Raw genomic sequence first — 17,078 nt, 5'->3', positions numbered from 1 at the left:
TCAAAACCTCTTTACGCGCTGTCTAAAAGAAGCAGCATCACCTGATTCGGAAGCAGCATTGCCAGTTTTAGCCTGCCGACCAACTCCAAAGAGGATTTGCTGGTGTCATTTAAGACAATGATTACCTGTGCTGAGAGCCAGGCTGTCAGATACCAAAGCTGCTGCGGTCAGATCCTGTAGCTGAACCTTGTTGTCTAGCTTCATATTTTAGTCAGTGTCAAGTCTGCTGTTTCCCCTCGCCTGTAATGCAGTAGCCCCGCTGTTTCTACCTTTTAGAGAGCGACGCAAGGACATGATGACTTTCCTATGATTACCAGCAGGCTAAGCTGCGCCGCAAGCCTCTTATTCCCACTGCAGCTGGATCAGGAACTAAAAGTTAGCAGAGAAATCCCACCCCAGTGATGACCACCAGGCAAGAAGAGGCTATCTTGCTTAAGGGCCGTTTAAGGCCCTTGAAATGAATTGCTCAGATACAAAAAGCAGCAATGTCAGAAGATTCCCATACTTTGAATTGATGTCAGACAACGTCACTAAAGTCACGCTTGAGTGACATTGTCTTCTCAATTAACTCAGAAGGATGGACAGTCCAGTCTTTCTATGTTAAAGAGAAGTATATGATAGTGAAGGGGTTGGTTAACAGATGCCTTTATTCACTGTGATATGTTTAAGCTACTCCAATGAGTGAGACAGGAAGGTTTTGTGATATATCCAGGCAGCTCGACTGTAAAAACACACCCTGTCAGAGGATAAAGTTGGTCTTCTTAACATCTCAGTTTATGTTGATGCAAACAGTTTCAGCATGATTGGTTTCCAATTAATGAATACAGGTCTCATGGTGTGAATTAATATTAATGTAAGCAATTCAATAATCACTCACTGTGTCAACATTTCACCTCCCAGCAAGAAAAAAAAGATTGGTTTTGGAAGTGCACTCGTCCCATGAGAAAAAAATACATGCAACCTTGCGCCGACACAGCAACCTCTATAGGTGTATCACAATGTGAAATAATGGAAGGCAGGAGAGCATGCAGCACCAGCGGTGTTGCTGGGCCGGTGAGCAGTGGCTCGGAACATTGGGTTTAATATCATAATAGTTCTTTGCTTAAAGCCAGCTTTGTTTAATTTACAGAAGTCAGACAGACATGACAATTATTAGTAGGAAGCAGAAAATCAGTCAGGACTAAAGTACGTTTTAAAATCAAACTCCTGGAAATGAGATATGATATTGGTTTGCTTTGTGACAAATACTATTCAATGACTTGGATTCCAGTAATGGTGAGCGATATGTCTGTGCTATGAAATAATTTTTTGGTGTTCGCTTGGTCCCTTTTACCTTTGAACATTGTGTGGATGAAAAGAGAAATGAAGTGTGGTGTCTTTTAGATACATTTACTGGTCAGAGCTACGTCACAAATTGCAGAAAAAAATGGAAAATGAGAGTGACATCTTGGAAACTACACGTCTCATGAGTAATATGTCCTTGGTGAGATTGATATTTGTGGCGCTTATATATTTGAATATTGTTGTCACTGTATATGTCTTATGCACCAGTTTGGTGATGTATGCAAGAGTTGAGGGTAATTGACACTGTTGTTATCATTACTGTATGTGTGTATGTGAAATAAAAACTCCTGCTGAAATATTTAACCACAATTGTTTTAAGCATACTGAACGAAAAATAAAGCTGTCTTTGTATTGCATTTTAAAGCTTTTTGTTTTGTTTTTGCCTATCAACATTAGCTTAGTCTGAATGGTAACTTTTGTAAAAGGTAAAAGAACATGTTCTATTGAGCTTGGCTTTGTAAACTGTTCTTTTTACTGATGAGTCAAATAATGCCTTTTAAACAACCAGTAAGTAATATTAGATGTTGATTATAATATTATAAAAAAAAACAGTTTTTTGATAAACATGAGATTAAAAAGAACAAGAGCAAGAACATTTAATAAAGGACAGTCATGTTTCATCAAGAGGGGCTTTGTAGTCAATGAAATACGTTTCTCATGGGGACTCTAATGTCTCATTTTGAATTCTGAGTTTAAATTTGAATTTGGTAGTTTAGTCACTAGCAATTACTCACCTGCCTCTTTGAGGTTTTATCTTTTTTCAGTCTTTGTTTTTGGTTTTATTTTTATATATTTGCGCTGGACTGTTGAAGTCAGTGTTACACTCTCTTAAGTATGTGACAGCACTCCGCCAATTACAGATAAAGAATGAAAAGGATTTGCTGTAAACTTATCCCAATAGTTTACAGCAGGGGTAGCCAACCAGTCAGAGGCTAAGAGCCACATTGTTTTACTTTGTTGCTGAAAAGAGCCACATCCTACAAATATGTAAGGACAATGAATGACAGGTGAAACACATGCATACGTTTAGTTTAGGGAATGACACAATTTGGTGAAGAGCCACATGAAACTGGGAAAAGAGCCGCATGTGACTCGGGAGCCACGGGTTGGCCAGGCCTGGTTTACAGCATAGACCGAGATCCTATCTACAAATCATTGTCTTACTCTCTCAAGTAACATTTTTATCGTGTTTCTCTTATATATATTAATATATATATTTTACTAGACTTCATAGTGCACTTGTTTCTTCCTCAGAATCACGCTTGTTTGTTCTGTCCTTTTGTCATTCCTCTAGTGTAGGATTTTGATAATGGATGGTCCTGTAGACCTGTAATCATTTGTCTTGTGTTCCTCCAGGTGATGGCGTCCCAAAAGAAAACAGTCCCTTCATCAACAACACAGACAACGACAAGGGCAACAGCTATGACGGCACAAACATGGCGCTTTTCGAGGTAACTAGAAGCTTCAGCCTGCTTCTCCATGCAGACTCTTACGCCATCACATTGCATTAGGGGGATGATAAAAAGTAATTTAATAGGAAAGGGTGAAAGAGTAGTCAACTTTGACAACTGAATTAAAATACAAGTGTATTTAAAGACGATATTTTAAAGTACCACCAAAGAGTTTCGGCTGCATTTCCATGAAGAGTTTTAATCTCAGGCTTCAAACTGGGGTGATTGAGTTAGAGAAGAGAGGACGTCCAAGGTTATTACTGTGCAGTTATTTATAGGCACTGCTGAAGTCTTGCAACATCTGAAAAGAAAACATCTTTCAAATCAGCCAGAACTCAGCGAATCCAACCAAAAACAACCTCACTGACACGGCTCAGTTGCCAATCAGCTGGAGCTGTTTGGCTAGTTGGACCTCTTCCAGGACATTTGAGCTGCGACTTGGCAGACCTTCCTGCTCTGCGGTCCCTGACCTTTGCATAGAATCAATTAATTTCCACGTACTTGCCATGCTCTTGAAATTGATCCAGCCGCACTGTTCCAATCCCGGGTTAAAGCCTAGGCCAGTGAGGACACTTTTAATTCACCAAACAGAGTGCGTTACTGAATTGCAGGTTCTGTTTTGGAGATTCAAACGGGTTTGAAAAGATTAAATTCCAAGTGTTTTTCATTTATCGCGGTGTTGTGGGAAGTCCTCTGAGGTGTGCCTAAAAAAATGTAGAGTAAACTGTCACGTAGTTGTGTTTGAGTGCTGGATGAACTGAGTGTCAAAAGGCCACTGAGAATTAAAGGCCTGAAGTTACATGTTAATTCAATAGAAACACTGCGGATTATGTCAGTTCCTGGGAAGCTTTAAATAAACACTGTCACAATCACATTGGCGAAAGACCTATCTAGAACGGCAGTGCAAACTCAGGAAGGACTCATTCATGGTCAAAGTTTTCTGTCCATGTGTCGTCAAATATTTCTAATGAAACTTCTCAGTGATCTGTACATGCTGCCAAATGACTGTTTGGCAAAACCAGTGAGTTCAATTGTGTTTCTGGGTTGCTCAAGAGTTGCCTTACCTACGTAGATCAAATCTGGACAATCTTGCATTCGCTCTTAAATCATTGGCTAATGTATACTAGTCACAGACAGAACTAAAATAAAATTGATGTGTGATGTTGCGTGCACGTTGATGACTGGAAATCCCCACTAATGGTACGTGATAGTGATAGATGAGGTACCATGAAACAGTATTGCAGGGTTGATGAAACAGTGTCCTGATTTTCAGAGACCGCTAGATGGCGCTCTTGGTTTAGAAATTATGTGACGTTTCATGAACTTAGTTGTTCAACTTACATCTGGTTGCCTCTGAAAATCAGGACACGTTTTGTGAAACCACATCAACACTTCACTAATATGTGCTTATAGTATGATGGCGTTATATCTGTCTATCTGCGACCCAAAAGCTGTTAATAGACAATTAATAACTTTAATACTCATAATGTGTCTAACTGTAAAATACAAATGCATTCCTCCACCGTTTCTCATCATGATCATTTTTGCAGTTTCATGTAAGTAAATGCTCTGGATTTAAGGTGGGTCCAATGTTGAAGTCCCTGCATGTGACGCCTCCCCATCTGTTTTTGCAGGAGGAGATGGACAGCAATCCCATGGTCTCATCTCTCCTCAATAAACTGGCAAACTACACCAATCTGCCCCAGGGGGCCCAGGAGCACGAAGAGGCTGACGATGACGAGGAGCCCAAAAAGAAAACTGTCAAGGTATCATTTTGAGCTGCAAACTAAAGTGACGTTTTTTTCTGTTGACTTTCTGACAGGTTCTTTGCCCATTACTCTTTTTCTGCGGTCACCATTGATGAACCTCATAGCAGCATTGGGCCCGTTGTATCTCATATGGTGACTCAGCAATATTTCCTATTGTATAATATAAATTGTCTCAGGTTTACAGTGGACCCAACCTGGTCTGGTGAGATCCAGAGGGACGTGTTAGGTGGAAAATCTGTTAAATCCGTCCTCAATGTGTGCTTGTTTGGTTGGAACAACAACATACACTTGCTGTGGCCCTTTGTGGTCCCTGATCTAGAGAGACCAAATAATTTTGATTTTTCAATTCGGACACATGTTCTAGCTCAAGAATGGCGTGATAGTTCCATTGCCAAAAATGTTGAAAGGATGTCTATGTAATTAAAATAACTTGGTCCGAGCATCGACCCCTGTGGCACCCCATGGCTGACTTAACCTGGCTCTTACTGTAGACTCATTTGCTCCTGCTCAACTCTAGCAAAGCTTTGTGGGGAGTGTATAATCGTGATTTGAAGCTTCTGAAGGTGTGTGGAATTGCTTTTAACACACTGCAGGTATTAGCAAGTTCTTCAGAGCTACTATAGTACATCAGTGACTGAACGTGTCAGGAGGAAGACTGTAAAGTTCAATGTTCAAGTTGTCCGATTTTTTTCTTTTTTCTCAGCCTATTCCTGTCTTTTCTTCCAGAGCCCTCAGATGGGAACTTTTATGGGCGTCTACCTACCCTGCCTTCAGAACATTCTGGGGGTCATCCTATTTCTCCGCCTTACCTGGATTGTCGGCACCGCTGGCATCTTAGAATCTCTAGCTATTGTTGGCCTGTGCTGCTCTTGTGTAAGTACTTTTACCATTCATTCACTTTTGCTTGAAGAGCATGTGAATTCAGTGGTTTGAGTCAATGGATTTATCATGGGATGGTGGCATTACATCGCACGAAGGATTATATAAGCATCTATTTCATGTATTCTTTGCATGCATTAATGATCCATTAGCAATTGAGAGATTTGTGCATCTGTGAGTCGTGAGTGAACGGTCTGAGTGGCGGAATCTTCATCAACCAGTTCACATCTCAAATAGTTGCGAGTGACCAGACACTTCACACATGGCCCTGGATAACTGCTATATTTAGACCTTCCTGTTCGCTTGTCGGAGAAGCATCAAATGGTAGCTGGTAATCCCTCCATCGGGTAAAGTGTCAGAACTGGAGCAGCATGGGAGCCAGTCCTCTGGCAGACAATGGATTACTTTAATCAGGAAGAGTACAGTCAACCCTTCGTGCAATCACCACTGAATGATTGGATCCTGAAAATAGTTTACTATCACCAAAGCACTTCAGGCTACTGTGCGACACCTGGGGAAGGGAAAGCCATTTGGAATGTGTTCCAAAACCTTTGCTGTTCCCAATGAGACGTGACTTTTTCAAGGACCTGGTGTGCACATACCTGAATGTCACCCTTTTTACATTTCAGACCCATTATTAGTTTGTCTTTGGAAACTTGTTCGCCACATTTAGACTGTGTGTTTTGTGTGTGTTTGTACAGCACAATCACACTCAAAATCTGACCCTTTAAGTAAGACTTATTAGATTGATGATAGGTGATAGATAGATGATTAGATTACCTTTATTCTTTCCACAATGGGGTGAGTATATTGAGATCTTTCAAGGCAGAGGTGATGCCTCAAAAGAGATATACCAATACCAAAGTCCATTAGAGGGCTCTGTATGTACTCATAGAACTGGAGTTAGTAGATAGTATTTCTCTCAGCAGCAAGCGCAACAAACATTAAAGACAAACACTTAACCTTATTGCACAATTAACAATATGAAGCCCTCCCCTAAAATGAAAACATTAGATAAATAGATATTATAACAACTTGATAGACAAAGAATACATCAATAAATAAATAATAATTTGATGTAATCTAGCGGATCCAATAAAAAAATAAATAATTCAGCCTAAAGAATAACTTGCTCCAGTGTTAAGTGGTTCATTTTTGGGTAAAAATTGTTATAGATTAAAAAAACAAAAACACCTTTTTATTCAGATGGTTTGGTCCTGTTTGTTTTCTTGATCTCTGATCTAGAATGGATATTGCAATGAGTCTGTAATTCCAAGTCTTAAGAGAAACCGATGGGCTGCTCTCACCATGCAGGGAAGTGGTATTAAGATGGACCCATGTCATCCTTCAAAATAAAAGCTTGTCGGCATTGTCTTTGCTTTATTGTTGACCCCAGGACCAGATGAACGTCAGTCACTTCAGTTGCATCAATGCCATCAGGAATTAGCTTCTTGCTTGGCGGGATGTCTTGGTACTGAGAAGAGCCTTGTGCCGCAGAGGACTAGTCTGGAAGTACCAGTGCTGCCAGTGTGAGAGGGATCAGCTGCAATTCTGCCTTGACACCTCAATATCTAGAAGGCACACCGTTTAAAAAAAATCAGTTTATGACATTGCTCTTAAGTACCAGACAGTGATGGACTTTCTCATCCGATGATCAGCTTTAGGAATATCATTTTCAGACTCTGACTACTTGTCACTCATGAATCATAAATCAAAAATTCATATTGTGTCAGTGGCGTCTGCTAAAGTTGCCCCAGTCGGTGTGGATAATAGCAGATTGCACAACAGAAATGACTTATCTAGCCCAAGTAATCAGAAGCTGCTCAGTGTGCCTCTAATTGATTGAGCCCCCGCTGCATCACTGCCGTTACATAATGGCAGAGCCAAGAGATTAGTCAGAGAGATTAATAGTCTTCTCTGCTTGGACTACATCTGACTTTGTATGAGTCAAATTGACTTGTCGAGATGAAGAATGCAATCGATGTATTTTCCACTTACATGTGTGTAATACTTCATAGGTTTTTAATGTTACATTTCAACCAATATGAAGTGATAAATTGTTGTTTTGGTGGCAAAAATATCTGTCCATGATCCAAGAATGACATTTGTTTGAGTCAAATAAGTATAATATGGAGGAAACCGTAATAGCTGTTGTGAGAGGTGAGGTATTGCCATGTAAATAAACAGTGGCTCAGTCTATGACCTACGTCTGTTTAACATGTTCTGAGGATAATTAATAAAATAAAAATTATTGCTACCAGTAAACCCTTTAGGCACCAACTTATAGCTTTGCTTTATTTTTTTCATGACCAATACAGTAACTCTTTATTATTGGTGCTTTCATATTCAGGAAGAATACTGTTGATGTAGCATTTATAGCAAGTAAAATGTTTGCTTTTTGACAGCCAACAATTTCATGTCACCTCAACTAAGGTGAAGAGCAGGTTACGCATGGTGGTTTAGCTTTCAGTGGAAGCGGAGGGTAAAATTATCAGCTAATTGGCTTTTCTCCAGCTTGTCTGTGGCTTTAAACCCGAGCGCCAAAGGTCTATCTCACCATATATGGACATGGACTTCCTGTCGTGTGTTTTTCTTGCCATCTTTTTCATCAACTTCCCTATTTAAGTTTCACAATTACTGCCTTCTATAATTAGTGCCTTGCAAACGAAAACGTCACGGGAAGGGACGCATATCAAAGCAAGTGGAGGATGATGTATTTCAAATGAGTGTCGAACAGTATACTGAATACTGAGATACCAGGTCAAAGCTATACTATCAACAATTATATTGGATGGTACGATGAATAGTACCTGAAGTTTATGAGGAAGAAATTTAAGTTGTACTCAGCTGATGGAAGGTCATGTACAGTAAGACGAGCTCAAAGGACGATCATGTCGTGTGGAGGATTTCAGGGAGATAGTTGGTGCTTCTCAGTGAAGGTCAACCAAGGCTCTTGCTAACGTCTGCCCTATTACGTTTGAATAGAAATCCAGCATAAATGCAACCAGTGTAAGTGTAATTTTTAGATGCAAACCTTGGCTCTTTTTATAGAACGATGCGAGAAACTTTTATATACAACAACTATATGCAGATAATTTTGGCCAGTTGAATTTGAGATTGTGTTTTTATCCCTGGGAAACTGCAGTGAATTGAATGAGTAAATGATGACGCAAATGATTTCAGTTTTCTCACACGGTTACAGTCAGTGAACAGACGGTCCTTTGTGAGTCCTGGCATCATCATGACTACATCTTTTTTGTCCTCTGTCCACAGACCATGCTGACGGCCATATCTATGAGTGCAATTGCTACGAACGGTGTAGTGCCGGGTGAGACTTTTGATCAGAAATAAATATGTAGGTGCTTGAGATGAAGTTCTGGCCTGAAGGCCTGGTCTGATGCAAAGTCACTGATACACACCTTTTGTCCCTAAATGAGCAGAAGATGAGGGTTAAGTTTGGGTTCTCACTTCTCCTTGTGTTACAGCCGGAGGCTCCTACTATATGATCTCCAGATCTCTTGGACCAGAGTTTGGTGGCGCTGTAGGTCTCTGCTTCTACCTGGGAACCACGTTCGCTGGCTCCATGTACATCTTGGGTACCATTGAGATTCTGCTGGTGAGACAAGACTGCATTTCAAAATGAGAAACCTTTATCAATCAAATCTTCCTTACCCCTTATTACCTTTCATTTAAGTCTCAAAAATCACTCAAGAAGTTTTGTTATTAGTACATTTTTGCCATGAATTACCCTAAATCATGTGAAATATTGGTGAAGGCACTTGGCAGCCTGTGACTTGTTTACATTAACATTTAAGTTTAAGCACTGTCGTTTCTTGCGCACCAGTTCGAATCCCATCCTCATCGAAGAGTGGGTTTTTTTTTGCGTTTTTCATAGTTGATGTATTAAAACTTGTCTTTCTAGTTAGTTAGCATTCTAATTATAGTTAGCTGGACACTCTGTAAAGACACATCATGTCCACCTACATTGCCTCTTTTAGCAACCGTTTTGTAGCATTGATGGTAAGATTAGCATAGTTCTACCTCTAATATTAACTTAAAAATGGCTGTGTAATTCAAACCCAGTATAAAGTAAGTGACAGGCTTGTCAAACTCATTCCACCGACAAGTGAATTAAACATGTAATAATATCTAAGAATGGTTGACTTGGAACATCTCTCCTCCAGACCTACATTGTGCCAAAGGCAGCCATCTTCGTGGCCGAGAAGAAAGAGGATGAGGTGGATGCCTTGCTCAATAACATGCGTGTCTACGGTACATGCTGCCTTGCACTCATGGCTATAGTGGTCTTCGTGGGAGTGAAATACGTCAATAAGCTGGCTCTGGTCTTCCTGGCCTGCGTCATCCTCTCCATCCTCGCCATCTACGCCGGAGTCATCAAGACCATATTTGAACCTCCTGACTTTCCGTGAGTGCAAGAATGTCATGGTGATGCAGACCCTTTGTTGGCACTTGGAGGATCAGAAGTTTTATATGTTTAACGTAGCACACTAATGGTCTTGTCTGATGGTGTCTGTGTTTCTTGTGTCTTCACAGCGTCTGCATGCTCGGGAATCGCACCTTACAGAACCACAACTTTGACAAGTGTCTTAAAACAGAGGTAATCGACAACATTACCGTCACCACACAGTTGTGGAGGCTGTTCTGCGAAGGGCCTGAGCTCAACGCCACCTGCAACGAGTACTTCGACAATAACAACGTGACGCTGGTGCAAGGCATCCCCGGGCTCACCAGCGGGGTCATCTCAGGTGAGCACATCTATGCTTGTTGTGGAGGAGGAGGCGGCCAACTTGTAGGAGATGCCTGAGGGAGATGAAGTTATTTCTGAAAATAAAGGGCTAGGTTTGTTGTTATGTCACTTCAAAATTATTGAGCAAATACTGTTTCTCAAGATATCTGACGTGCTGGAAAACTCAAATTCCGAATATTCCATCAGTTCTAAATGTTTATAAAGTAGTTTTCTTCCTCCTTTCCTGCAGTACATCATACTCCTGCGACAGATTCTTGTCCTCCTGTGCTGTCATCGCTCAATTTCAATCACGCTGCTGTTGATGCAATTGTTGAAAACTAATTTCCGCAGCAATGATTTGGAATGGTTCTCCAGAGAATCGTTGAATCTTGAAACCACAAAAGCGAACATCAGGGATTTTCTAATTAAATCTGTTGTTTGTTTCACTCCCTCTCCACCAGAGAACATGTGGTCTGTGTACGGCCCCCTGGACCAGCTGGTGGAAGACCAGAAGATGCCGTCAGTTGGCGCAAGTGACCCAGCTGCGGACAAGTACATGCCCTACGTGGTCAACGACATCACCACCTTCTTCACCCTGCTGGTCGGCATCTACTTCCCCTCCGTCACTGGTTGGTTTGCGCTGCTGATATTAAAAAACAACAGCTGTTTATGAGCGGAACTGAATCTGTGCTTGTGTCTCTGATAGGCATCATGGCCGGGTCCAACAGGTCTGGCGACTTGCGTGATGCCCAAAAGTCTATCCCCATCGGCACCATTTTGGCAATCACAACCACCTCTATCATCTGTATCCTTATCTAATCGTCATATGTGTCATATGTAACAGCATTAAGTGTCTCCAGAGTGCAGCTTTTGTATAGAAATTGCTCCTTGATGATTGATATCAGACATCACCTGTGTGGTGCTTTTTGGAGGCTGCATTGAAGGTGTTTTACTGAGGGATAAGTAAGTGCATATCCTGACAGCAAAAATGGAAATGATCTTTTTTGCTTTTTCAATTAAATCCGCTCTTGCGTTCCTGAAGATTTGGAGACTCCGTCAAAGGCAACCTTGTCATCGGCACACTGTCCTGGCCGTCACCGTGGGTCATCGTGATCGGCTCCTTCTTCTCCTGCTGCGGCGCTGGACTCCAGAGTTTGACCGGCGCCCCTCGACTCCTGCAGGCCATCGCTCGTGATGGCATTGTTCCCTTCCTGCAGGTCCGACTCAAACCACACACACAACAATTCCACTGTTGTTCCATCCAACATCCACTTCTGCGTCCACCAGGTCTTTGGTCACGGTAAAGCTAACGGAGAACCCACGTGGGCTCTGCTGCTGACCGCTGGGATATGTGAGATTGGAATCCTCATCGCGTCTCTGGACGCTGTGGCGCCGATCCTCTCCATGTCAGTATCTGCTGCTGTGCAAATATTGCTTCTTCGTCTTCTCCTGGGGAATGAGATATGATAGATGGAGAGTTGTTTTTGTGTTGGCAGGTTTTTCCTGATGTGTTACCTGTTTGTGAATTTGGCCTGTGCGGTCCAGACCCTGCTGCGGACGCCCAACTGGAGGCCGCGCTTCAAGTTCTACCACTGGTGCGTGTCTGTGGTTATCAGAGGTTAATTCCATGAGTTCACCCTCTCACTGCTCTCCTGCAGGGCCCTGTCATTCCTGGGAATGAGCTTGTGTCTCGCTCTCATGTTCATCTCTTCCTGGTACTACGCTATTGTCGCCATGGCCATCGCCGGCTGCATTTACAAGTACATTGAGTACAGAGGGTAAGTATGTGAGCTAGTAAACAAACCAAGTTGTTGTGCTTTTGCCACCAGATGTGGACAGATACCTTCCACCTGCAAACTATTAAAAGTAATTCTCCTTCTTTATTCTAGGGCAGAGAAGGAGTGGGGTGATGGAATCCGTGGACTGTCTCTGAATGCCGCCCGCTATGCCCTCATCCGCCTGGAGGAGGCGCCACCACACACCAAGAACTGGAGGTGCGTTTGTGTGTATGGAGGAACTTACATAAAGTATGTCAAATGGTGCTTAGTAATACAGTTTTTGACTCAACATTTAACTTTTTGTGTGTGATCATAATTTGCACTTTAAGTCTTAATAATTAAAACAACAATTAAACGCATTCTAAATAGTGCTAAAAAATATATTTTATTATTATTATTAGTCATAGTAGTAGTAATAGTACTAGTAGTATTGTTTGTTATAAAATGTAAACCTGTAAATATCTGCACCTATTTTGCTTGCTGACAAGAAGCTTCAAGTTAGCTAGTATTATTTAAAATCTTAATCTAAAAGGATCATATATTCTACTGTGTTGGTGAAGTCATTTTCATTTCACTCTCATTCCAGGCCTCAGCTTCTCGTTCTCCTCAACTTAGACACGGACCAAGTCGTCAAACACCCACGTCTGCTGTCATTCACCAGCCAGCTGAAGGCAGGAAAAGGCCTCACCATCGTTGGAAACGTCATTGAAGGAACGTACCTGACCAAAGACGCTGAGTCAAAGAGAGCAGAGCAGGTGAGTTCTGTGCTTGCTGCGGCCACAGACATGATTTATTTTGACGGCATATTGTCATGCCAGCAGCTGGAGCATATGGAGCACGAGAACTAAACACTCTGCTGGCTCACGGACATGTCCTGGCAGATTTAAATCTGCTGTCAAAAGCATTTTAATCTGTGGATTATTTTTTTCCACGAAAGCAATCATGCTGTCTTTTTATAGAGATGATCACAATAAGTGATGTGTTCAAGTGCATGTCAGCCATTATTGACGATGAGGCTTGGTTGAGCTGTCATCATTTTCAGAGCCCGCTAGGTGGCACTCTGCTTTGTAGTTTGTCACTGAAAATGCTTCTTTTGGTGGTGGGTGAAGGCAGTTCAATGATGCTAAGATGTCACATTTGTGTACAAATATGTGGGTGAAATCAGTTGCCTTGTACTGTCCACTCTTAGTTATGGTCAACCGTATATCACTGGTCACACAGTTAGATCAGGTTTCCTCATTTCTAAACCCTGAATTTAATTTGCTGACTATTGGTTCTCGTTACCATGGCAAATTCTGCTTCAACTATTCTCCTTGCTGACTGTCTCCCCAGAATATCAAATCCGTCATGTCAGCAGAACGTACCAAGGGATTCTGCCACGTTGTGGTCTCCTCCAACCTTCGAGATGGCGTCTCTCACCTGATCCAGTCGGCCGGTCTGGGAGGGATGAAGCATAACACTGTTTTGATGGCCTGGCCGGGAAATTGGAGGCAGTCCAACGACCCTCAGTCGTGGAGGAACTTCATCGGTACAGATGGCGAGACGTCAATCCAACAACGATGTTTTCAGCTAACAGTTCCTCATGTGTCCATCCAGAGACGGTGCGTGAGACTACCTCTGCCCATCAGGCTTTGCTGGTGGCAAAGAACATCGATAACTTCCCCACCAACCAAGACCGACTGGCTGAAGGCACCATCGACGTGTGGTGGGTGGTGCACGACGGGGGGATGTTGATGCTCTTACCGTTCCTACTGCGACAGCACAAGGTTTGTCGTCGCCGTCACTCCGATTCTTCTCTCCGATTTCACTCCGTCGTAACGTCTGTCTTCCCTGCCGCAGGTTTGGAGGAAATGTAAGATGCGCATCTTCACTGTGGCTCAGATGGACGACAACAGCATCCAGATGAAGAAAGACCTGCAGATGTTTCTCTACCACCTGCGACTCAACGCAGAGGTGGAAGTAGTCGAGATGGTAAAAACTCTTTCATGGGTTCATACGTTTAAAGCTCAATAGAAAGAAAAGTGAGTCAAAAATATATGGACTTATGAGCAAAAAAGAGATAAAGTTAGGCACTTGACTCACCTCAAGGTGTCAGCAGAGAGCGCTTAGGATTTCTCCATATTTCTTAAATGGCTTTAAAAATAAATCCATTTATTTTATCAGGGTCTAAGTTGTGTTGCGTAATATATTGTTATTTATTGTCTTTATTTGTCTTTTATTTATGCGTGCTGAAATATTTATTTCATCCCTTGTGATGCGATACTATACCAGGAAATATCACGCTTCGTGGTGAAAATCATTCCGCCTCATTGTATAAAAAAAGACTTAACTGGTTTGTTATTTAGAAGATGAATAATAATAAATGATGAAACAGGTGAGGATGTGATTCCATGAAGAATTATAGAGAATCAAAATGAGGTAAAAGCAAAGCTAATCTTGGAAGGCTGCATTATACTTGAATCGTGGCCTGGTGATAGGACATCAAGAAATGCACTATACTAGTGATGGGTCGATGAGGTGTCATTCAACGGTATTGCAGGGTTGATGAAACAATGTTATAATTTTTAAGGCCACTAGGTGGTGCTCTTGGTTCAGAAATTATGTGAGGTTTCATTGAATTAGCAGGTCAAGTCCAAACATTTTGCTGCAGACAGTGCCAGGACACTGTTTCATGAAACCTCATCTATTCATCAGAACAAAGAACCTTGAGGGACACCATTTACTTCATCAAAAGTATAGTTGTGAAGCTCAGTAACTGATATAAATCCAGAAGTTGGTTGGTACTGAGGTCATCAGCATCACTTTCCTCCTCTCTACAGCACGACAACGACATCTCCGCCTTTACTTACGAGAAGACCCTGGTGATGGAGCAGAGGTCGCAGATGTTGAAGCAGATGCAGCTGTCGCGGACGGAGAGAGAGCGAGAGGTAAAGCCGCCTGCTGTCCTTTTGACACTGGCTCCTGTGTCTGTCTGCTTTTGGCTCCAACAGTAGCACAGATGTGTGTAGGTGGTTTGGTTACTGTGTAGCTAAAGAAGATCTGACACCTCCATGTGGCCGTCAGTGGCCCCTAATGACGACTGGCCCCTTTCATGTGTCCACCTCTCTTGACGCACGACACCGCTCAGATTCAGAGTATCACTGACGAGTCGCGTAGCTCGATCCGGAGGAAGAACCAGGAGGCCGGCCAAGGCGCCCACCTCAGCCGCCAGTCCTCTTCAGCCGAGGACAATCAGGAGGACGAGGTAGTCCATTCTATCATCCCGCTGTCCCTCAGTCATGTTCCCACCGGCCCGTCCTAGCAAGTGTATGTTTCTGCACTCGGAATGAAACGTCACCCACCCCTGTCACTTCACGCTAGTCCCCTCAGACTCCCTCCCCCGCCGAAACCTGTTAAGGCTGACGGTGAAGACCATGAAACGCAGTAATGCTGACTGTTCAAAATTCACTTTACAGTCAGCTTGGGCTGTTTTCTTGTTTACTTTATATGATGAATTGAATTCTGAATGAGGAAATTAAAATGAGTGCAGTGATTTTTTTTTTTTTGTGTGGGAAAGAGTCTTGAAGGAAACAGATACTTATACTCTAATGTTCTTAATAAAGCAGCAGATGTCTTACTGAAGAATTTAATATTTGACCTCTTGAGAATGAAGTCAAACAGATGAGGAATTCTTTTATGAACTGATTTATTTGACTGGGTTTTGGCTCTTTGTCTTTTGCTCAAATAAGCTCTTGCACTCCAGGATCACCGAGCCTTTAATCAGAGCGTAGTACAAAACATTGGTGTATTCCTGAGTGAGAACTGAGTACATGGAAAACAGATGCAGGTCCCAGATGTTTGGTCCACGTTTACACGACCCACAAGGCCCCATCTGGTGATGAGTGTGTGCGTTACATGTAGATAAGAATAAACACAAAAGGCTCAGTGGAAACAAGATCATCTACATGTTGCCTCTGCAGCATGTTGCCAGTGCACAGCGTCATCTGCTTGATACTCGGAGCAGAGCTCCACACAGAAGGCTGTTGGTGGAGACAGTGACAAATGTCTGCAGATAATCATTAGAAGAATGAAGGTTAAGGTGCGTCCTGGTCTCACTTGGAAAGCCCGTGCTGCTTGTCTTGGTTGGAATGATGAGATCCATCATTGCTGCTCTGCTCTCATCAAACCGGTCCACTGATTCTTCGGCATGTCGTCTGACACGACCTTTTTCTTCTAGTCACTCTGCATGTTTTCCTCTAGCCTCCCTCCTTCCGTGATTCAGCCTCGATGTTTGCATTCTTTTCTCTTTGGTTGTGTACTTTTTTCTTCCGTTAAAACACACTTTTCTCCTCTTTTAGTTTGATACTCAGCTGCAATTGACCCTGAATGTCGTGATCCCATTCATCACCTCCGTTCCACTCCCAGATTTCATTTCTGCAGTGCAGAGATATCGACGCCTCTGCTCTTCTTCTCCACCAGGCTCAGCTGATCCACGACAGGAACACGGCGTCGCACGCTGCCATCAACGACAAGACGGAGACGGGCCCGGAGCGCGTGCACATGACCTGGACCAAGGACAAGCTTTTCACCGAGCGCAACCGGAACCGCGAGAGCAACGCCAACATGGTTGTGCGCGACCTCTTTAACATGAAACCGTAAGTCAGAATTTGATGGAATTAAACTGAGTTACTTGAACGTGGAGTTGTCGTTGTTGCGTCACTGTAGTGGCAGCGTAACTGCATGCGCCCCGTTTTACTACTGTCTGCATGGGGTGCAGTTCTGTGTGCAGACTCACAATGTGTGCTGCTCTTGTAGCAATCATTTGGTGGTCAAACAAAGCCTCATGAGGCAGTGGGTTTTACTTTTAGAGCCCAGCCAGTGGCTGTTCAATATTATTGTTCAATGAATAAAGGCGGTAAATGGTCTTTGGAACCTTTTGGAATGTTTTTATAACTGCAATTGGATTGCAGTCCAGCTAGCAGATGAGTAGCGCCACCAAGTGTCACAGCTATTTTTCTTTTTCTGCTTAAAAATTATTTTTTGGTGGTGCCATGAACGTGTTTATTTTGATGACTCCTTTACATCAAACAGAAATAACAGATTAATCATGCATACATTTAGTCAGGGAACA

At 42.5% G+C, this 17,078-nt stretch overlaps 1 protein-coding gene across 6 annotated transcripts in view; it reads left to right on the top strand.

The window, feature by feature from the left end:
* The window catches only part of slc12a7b (solute carrier family 12 member 7b), a 42,456-nt gene that overhangs the window by 21,554 nt on the left and 3,824 nt on the right, over positions 1-17,078 (top strand). For 4 of the 6 annotated variants that reach the window (XM_053858643.1, XM_053858642.1, XM_053858645.1 and 1 more), the window contains exons 2-23: positions 2,701-2,795; positions 4,430-4,561; positions 5,291-5,437; positions 8,717-8,771; positions 8,929-9,059; positions 9,628-9,869; positions 9,998-10,209; positions 10,652-10,819; positions 10,897-10,995; positions 11,096-11,153; positions 11,233-11,407; positions 11,478-11,596; positions 11,687-11,785; positions 11,849-11,968; positions 12,080-12,184; positions 12,555-12,723; positions 13,301-13,496; positions 13,565-13,734; positions 13,808-13,939; positions 14,788-14,895; positions 15,096-15,212; positions 16,427-16,602. In XM_053858643.1, coding sequence (XP_053714618.1) covers positions 2,701-2,795; positions 4,430-4,561; positions 5,291-5,437; positions 8,717-8,771; positions 8,929-9,059; positions 9,628-9,869; positions 9,998-10,209; positions 10,652-10,819; positions 10,897-10,995; positions 11,096-11,153; positions 11,233-11,407; positions 11,478-11,596; positions 11,687-11,785; positions 11,849-11,968; positions 12,080-12,184; positions 12,555-12,723; positions 13,301-13,496; positions 13,565-13,734; positions 13,808-13,939; positions 14,788-14,895; positions 15,096-15,212; positions 16,427-16,602 — 3,025 coding nt within the window. The remainder of the gene's footprint in view (positions 1-2,700; positions 2,796-4,429; positions 4,562-5,290; positions 5,438-8,716; positions 8,772-8,928; positions 9,060-9,627; positions 9,870-9,997; positions 10,210-10,651; positions 10,820-10,896; positions 10,996-11,095; positions 11,154-11,232; positions 11,408-11,477; positions 11,597-11,686; positions 11,786-11,848; positions 11,969-12,079; positions 12,185-12,554; positions 12,724-13,300; positions 13,497-13,564; positions 13,735-13,807; positions 13,940-14,787; positions 14,896-15,095; positions 15,213-16,426; positions 16,603-17,078) is intronic. The other 2 variants (XM_053858647.1, XM_053858646.1) reach the window with 1 other exon arrangement.

This window comes from Synchiropus splendidus, chromosome 3 (genome assembly GCF_027744825.2).
Source record: "Synchiropus splendidus isolate RoL2022-P1 chromosome 3, RoL_Sspl_1.0, whole genome shotgun sequence".
Taxonomy (NCBI): Eukaryota; Metazoa; Chordata; class Actinopteri; order Syngnathiformes; family Callionymidae; genus Synchiropus; species Synchiropus splendidus.
The sequence above is the reverse complement of the archived record's forward strand: the minus strand, read 5'-3'. Positions and strand labels throughout refer to the sequence as shown.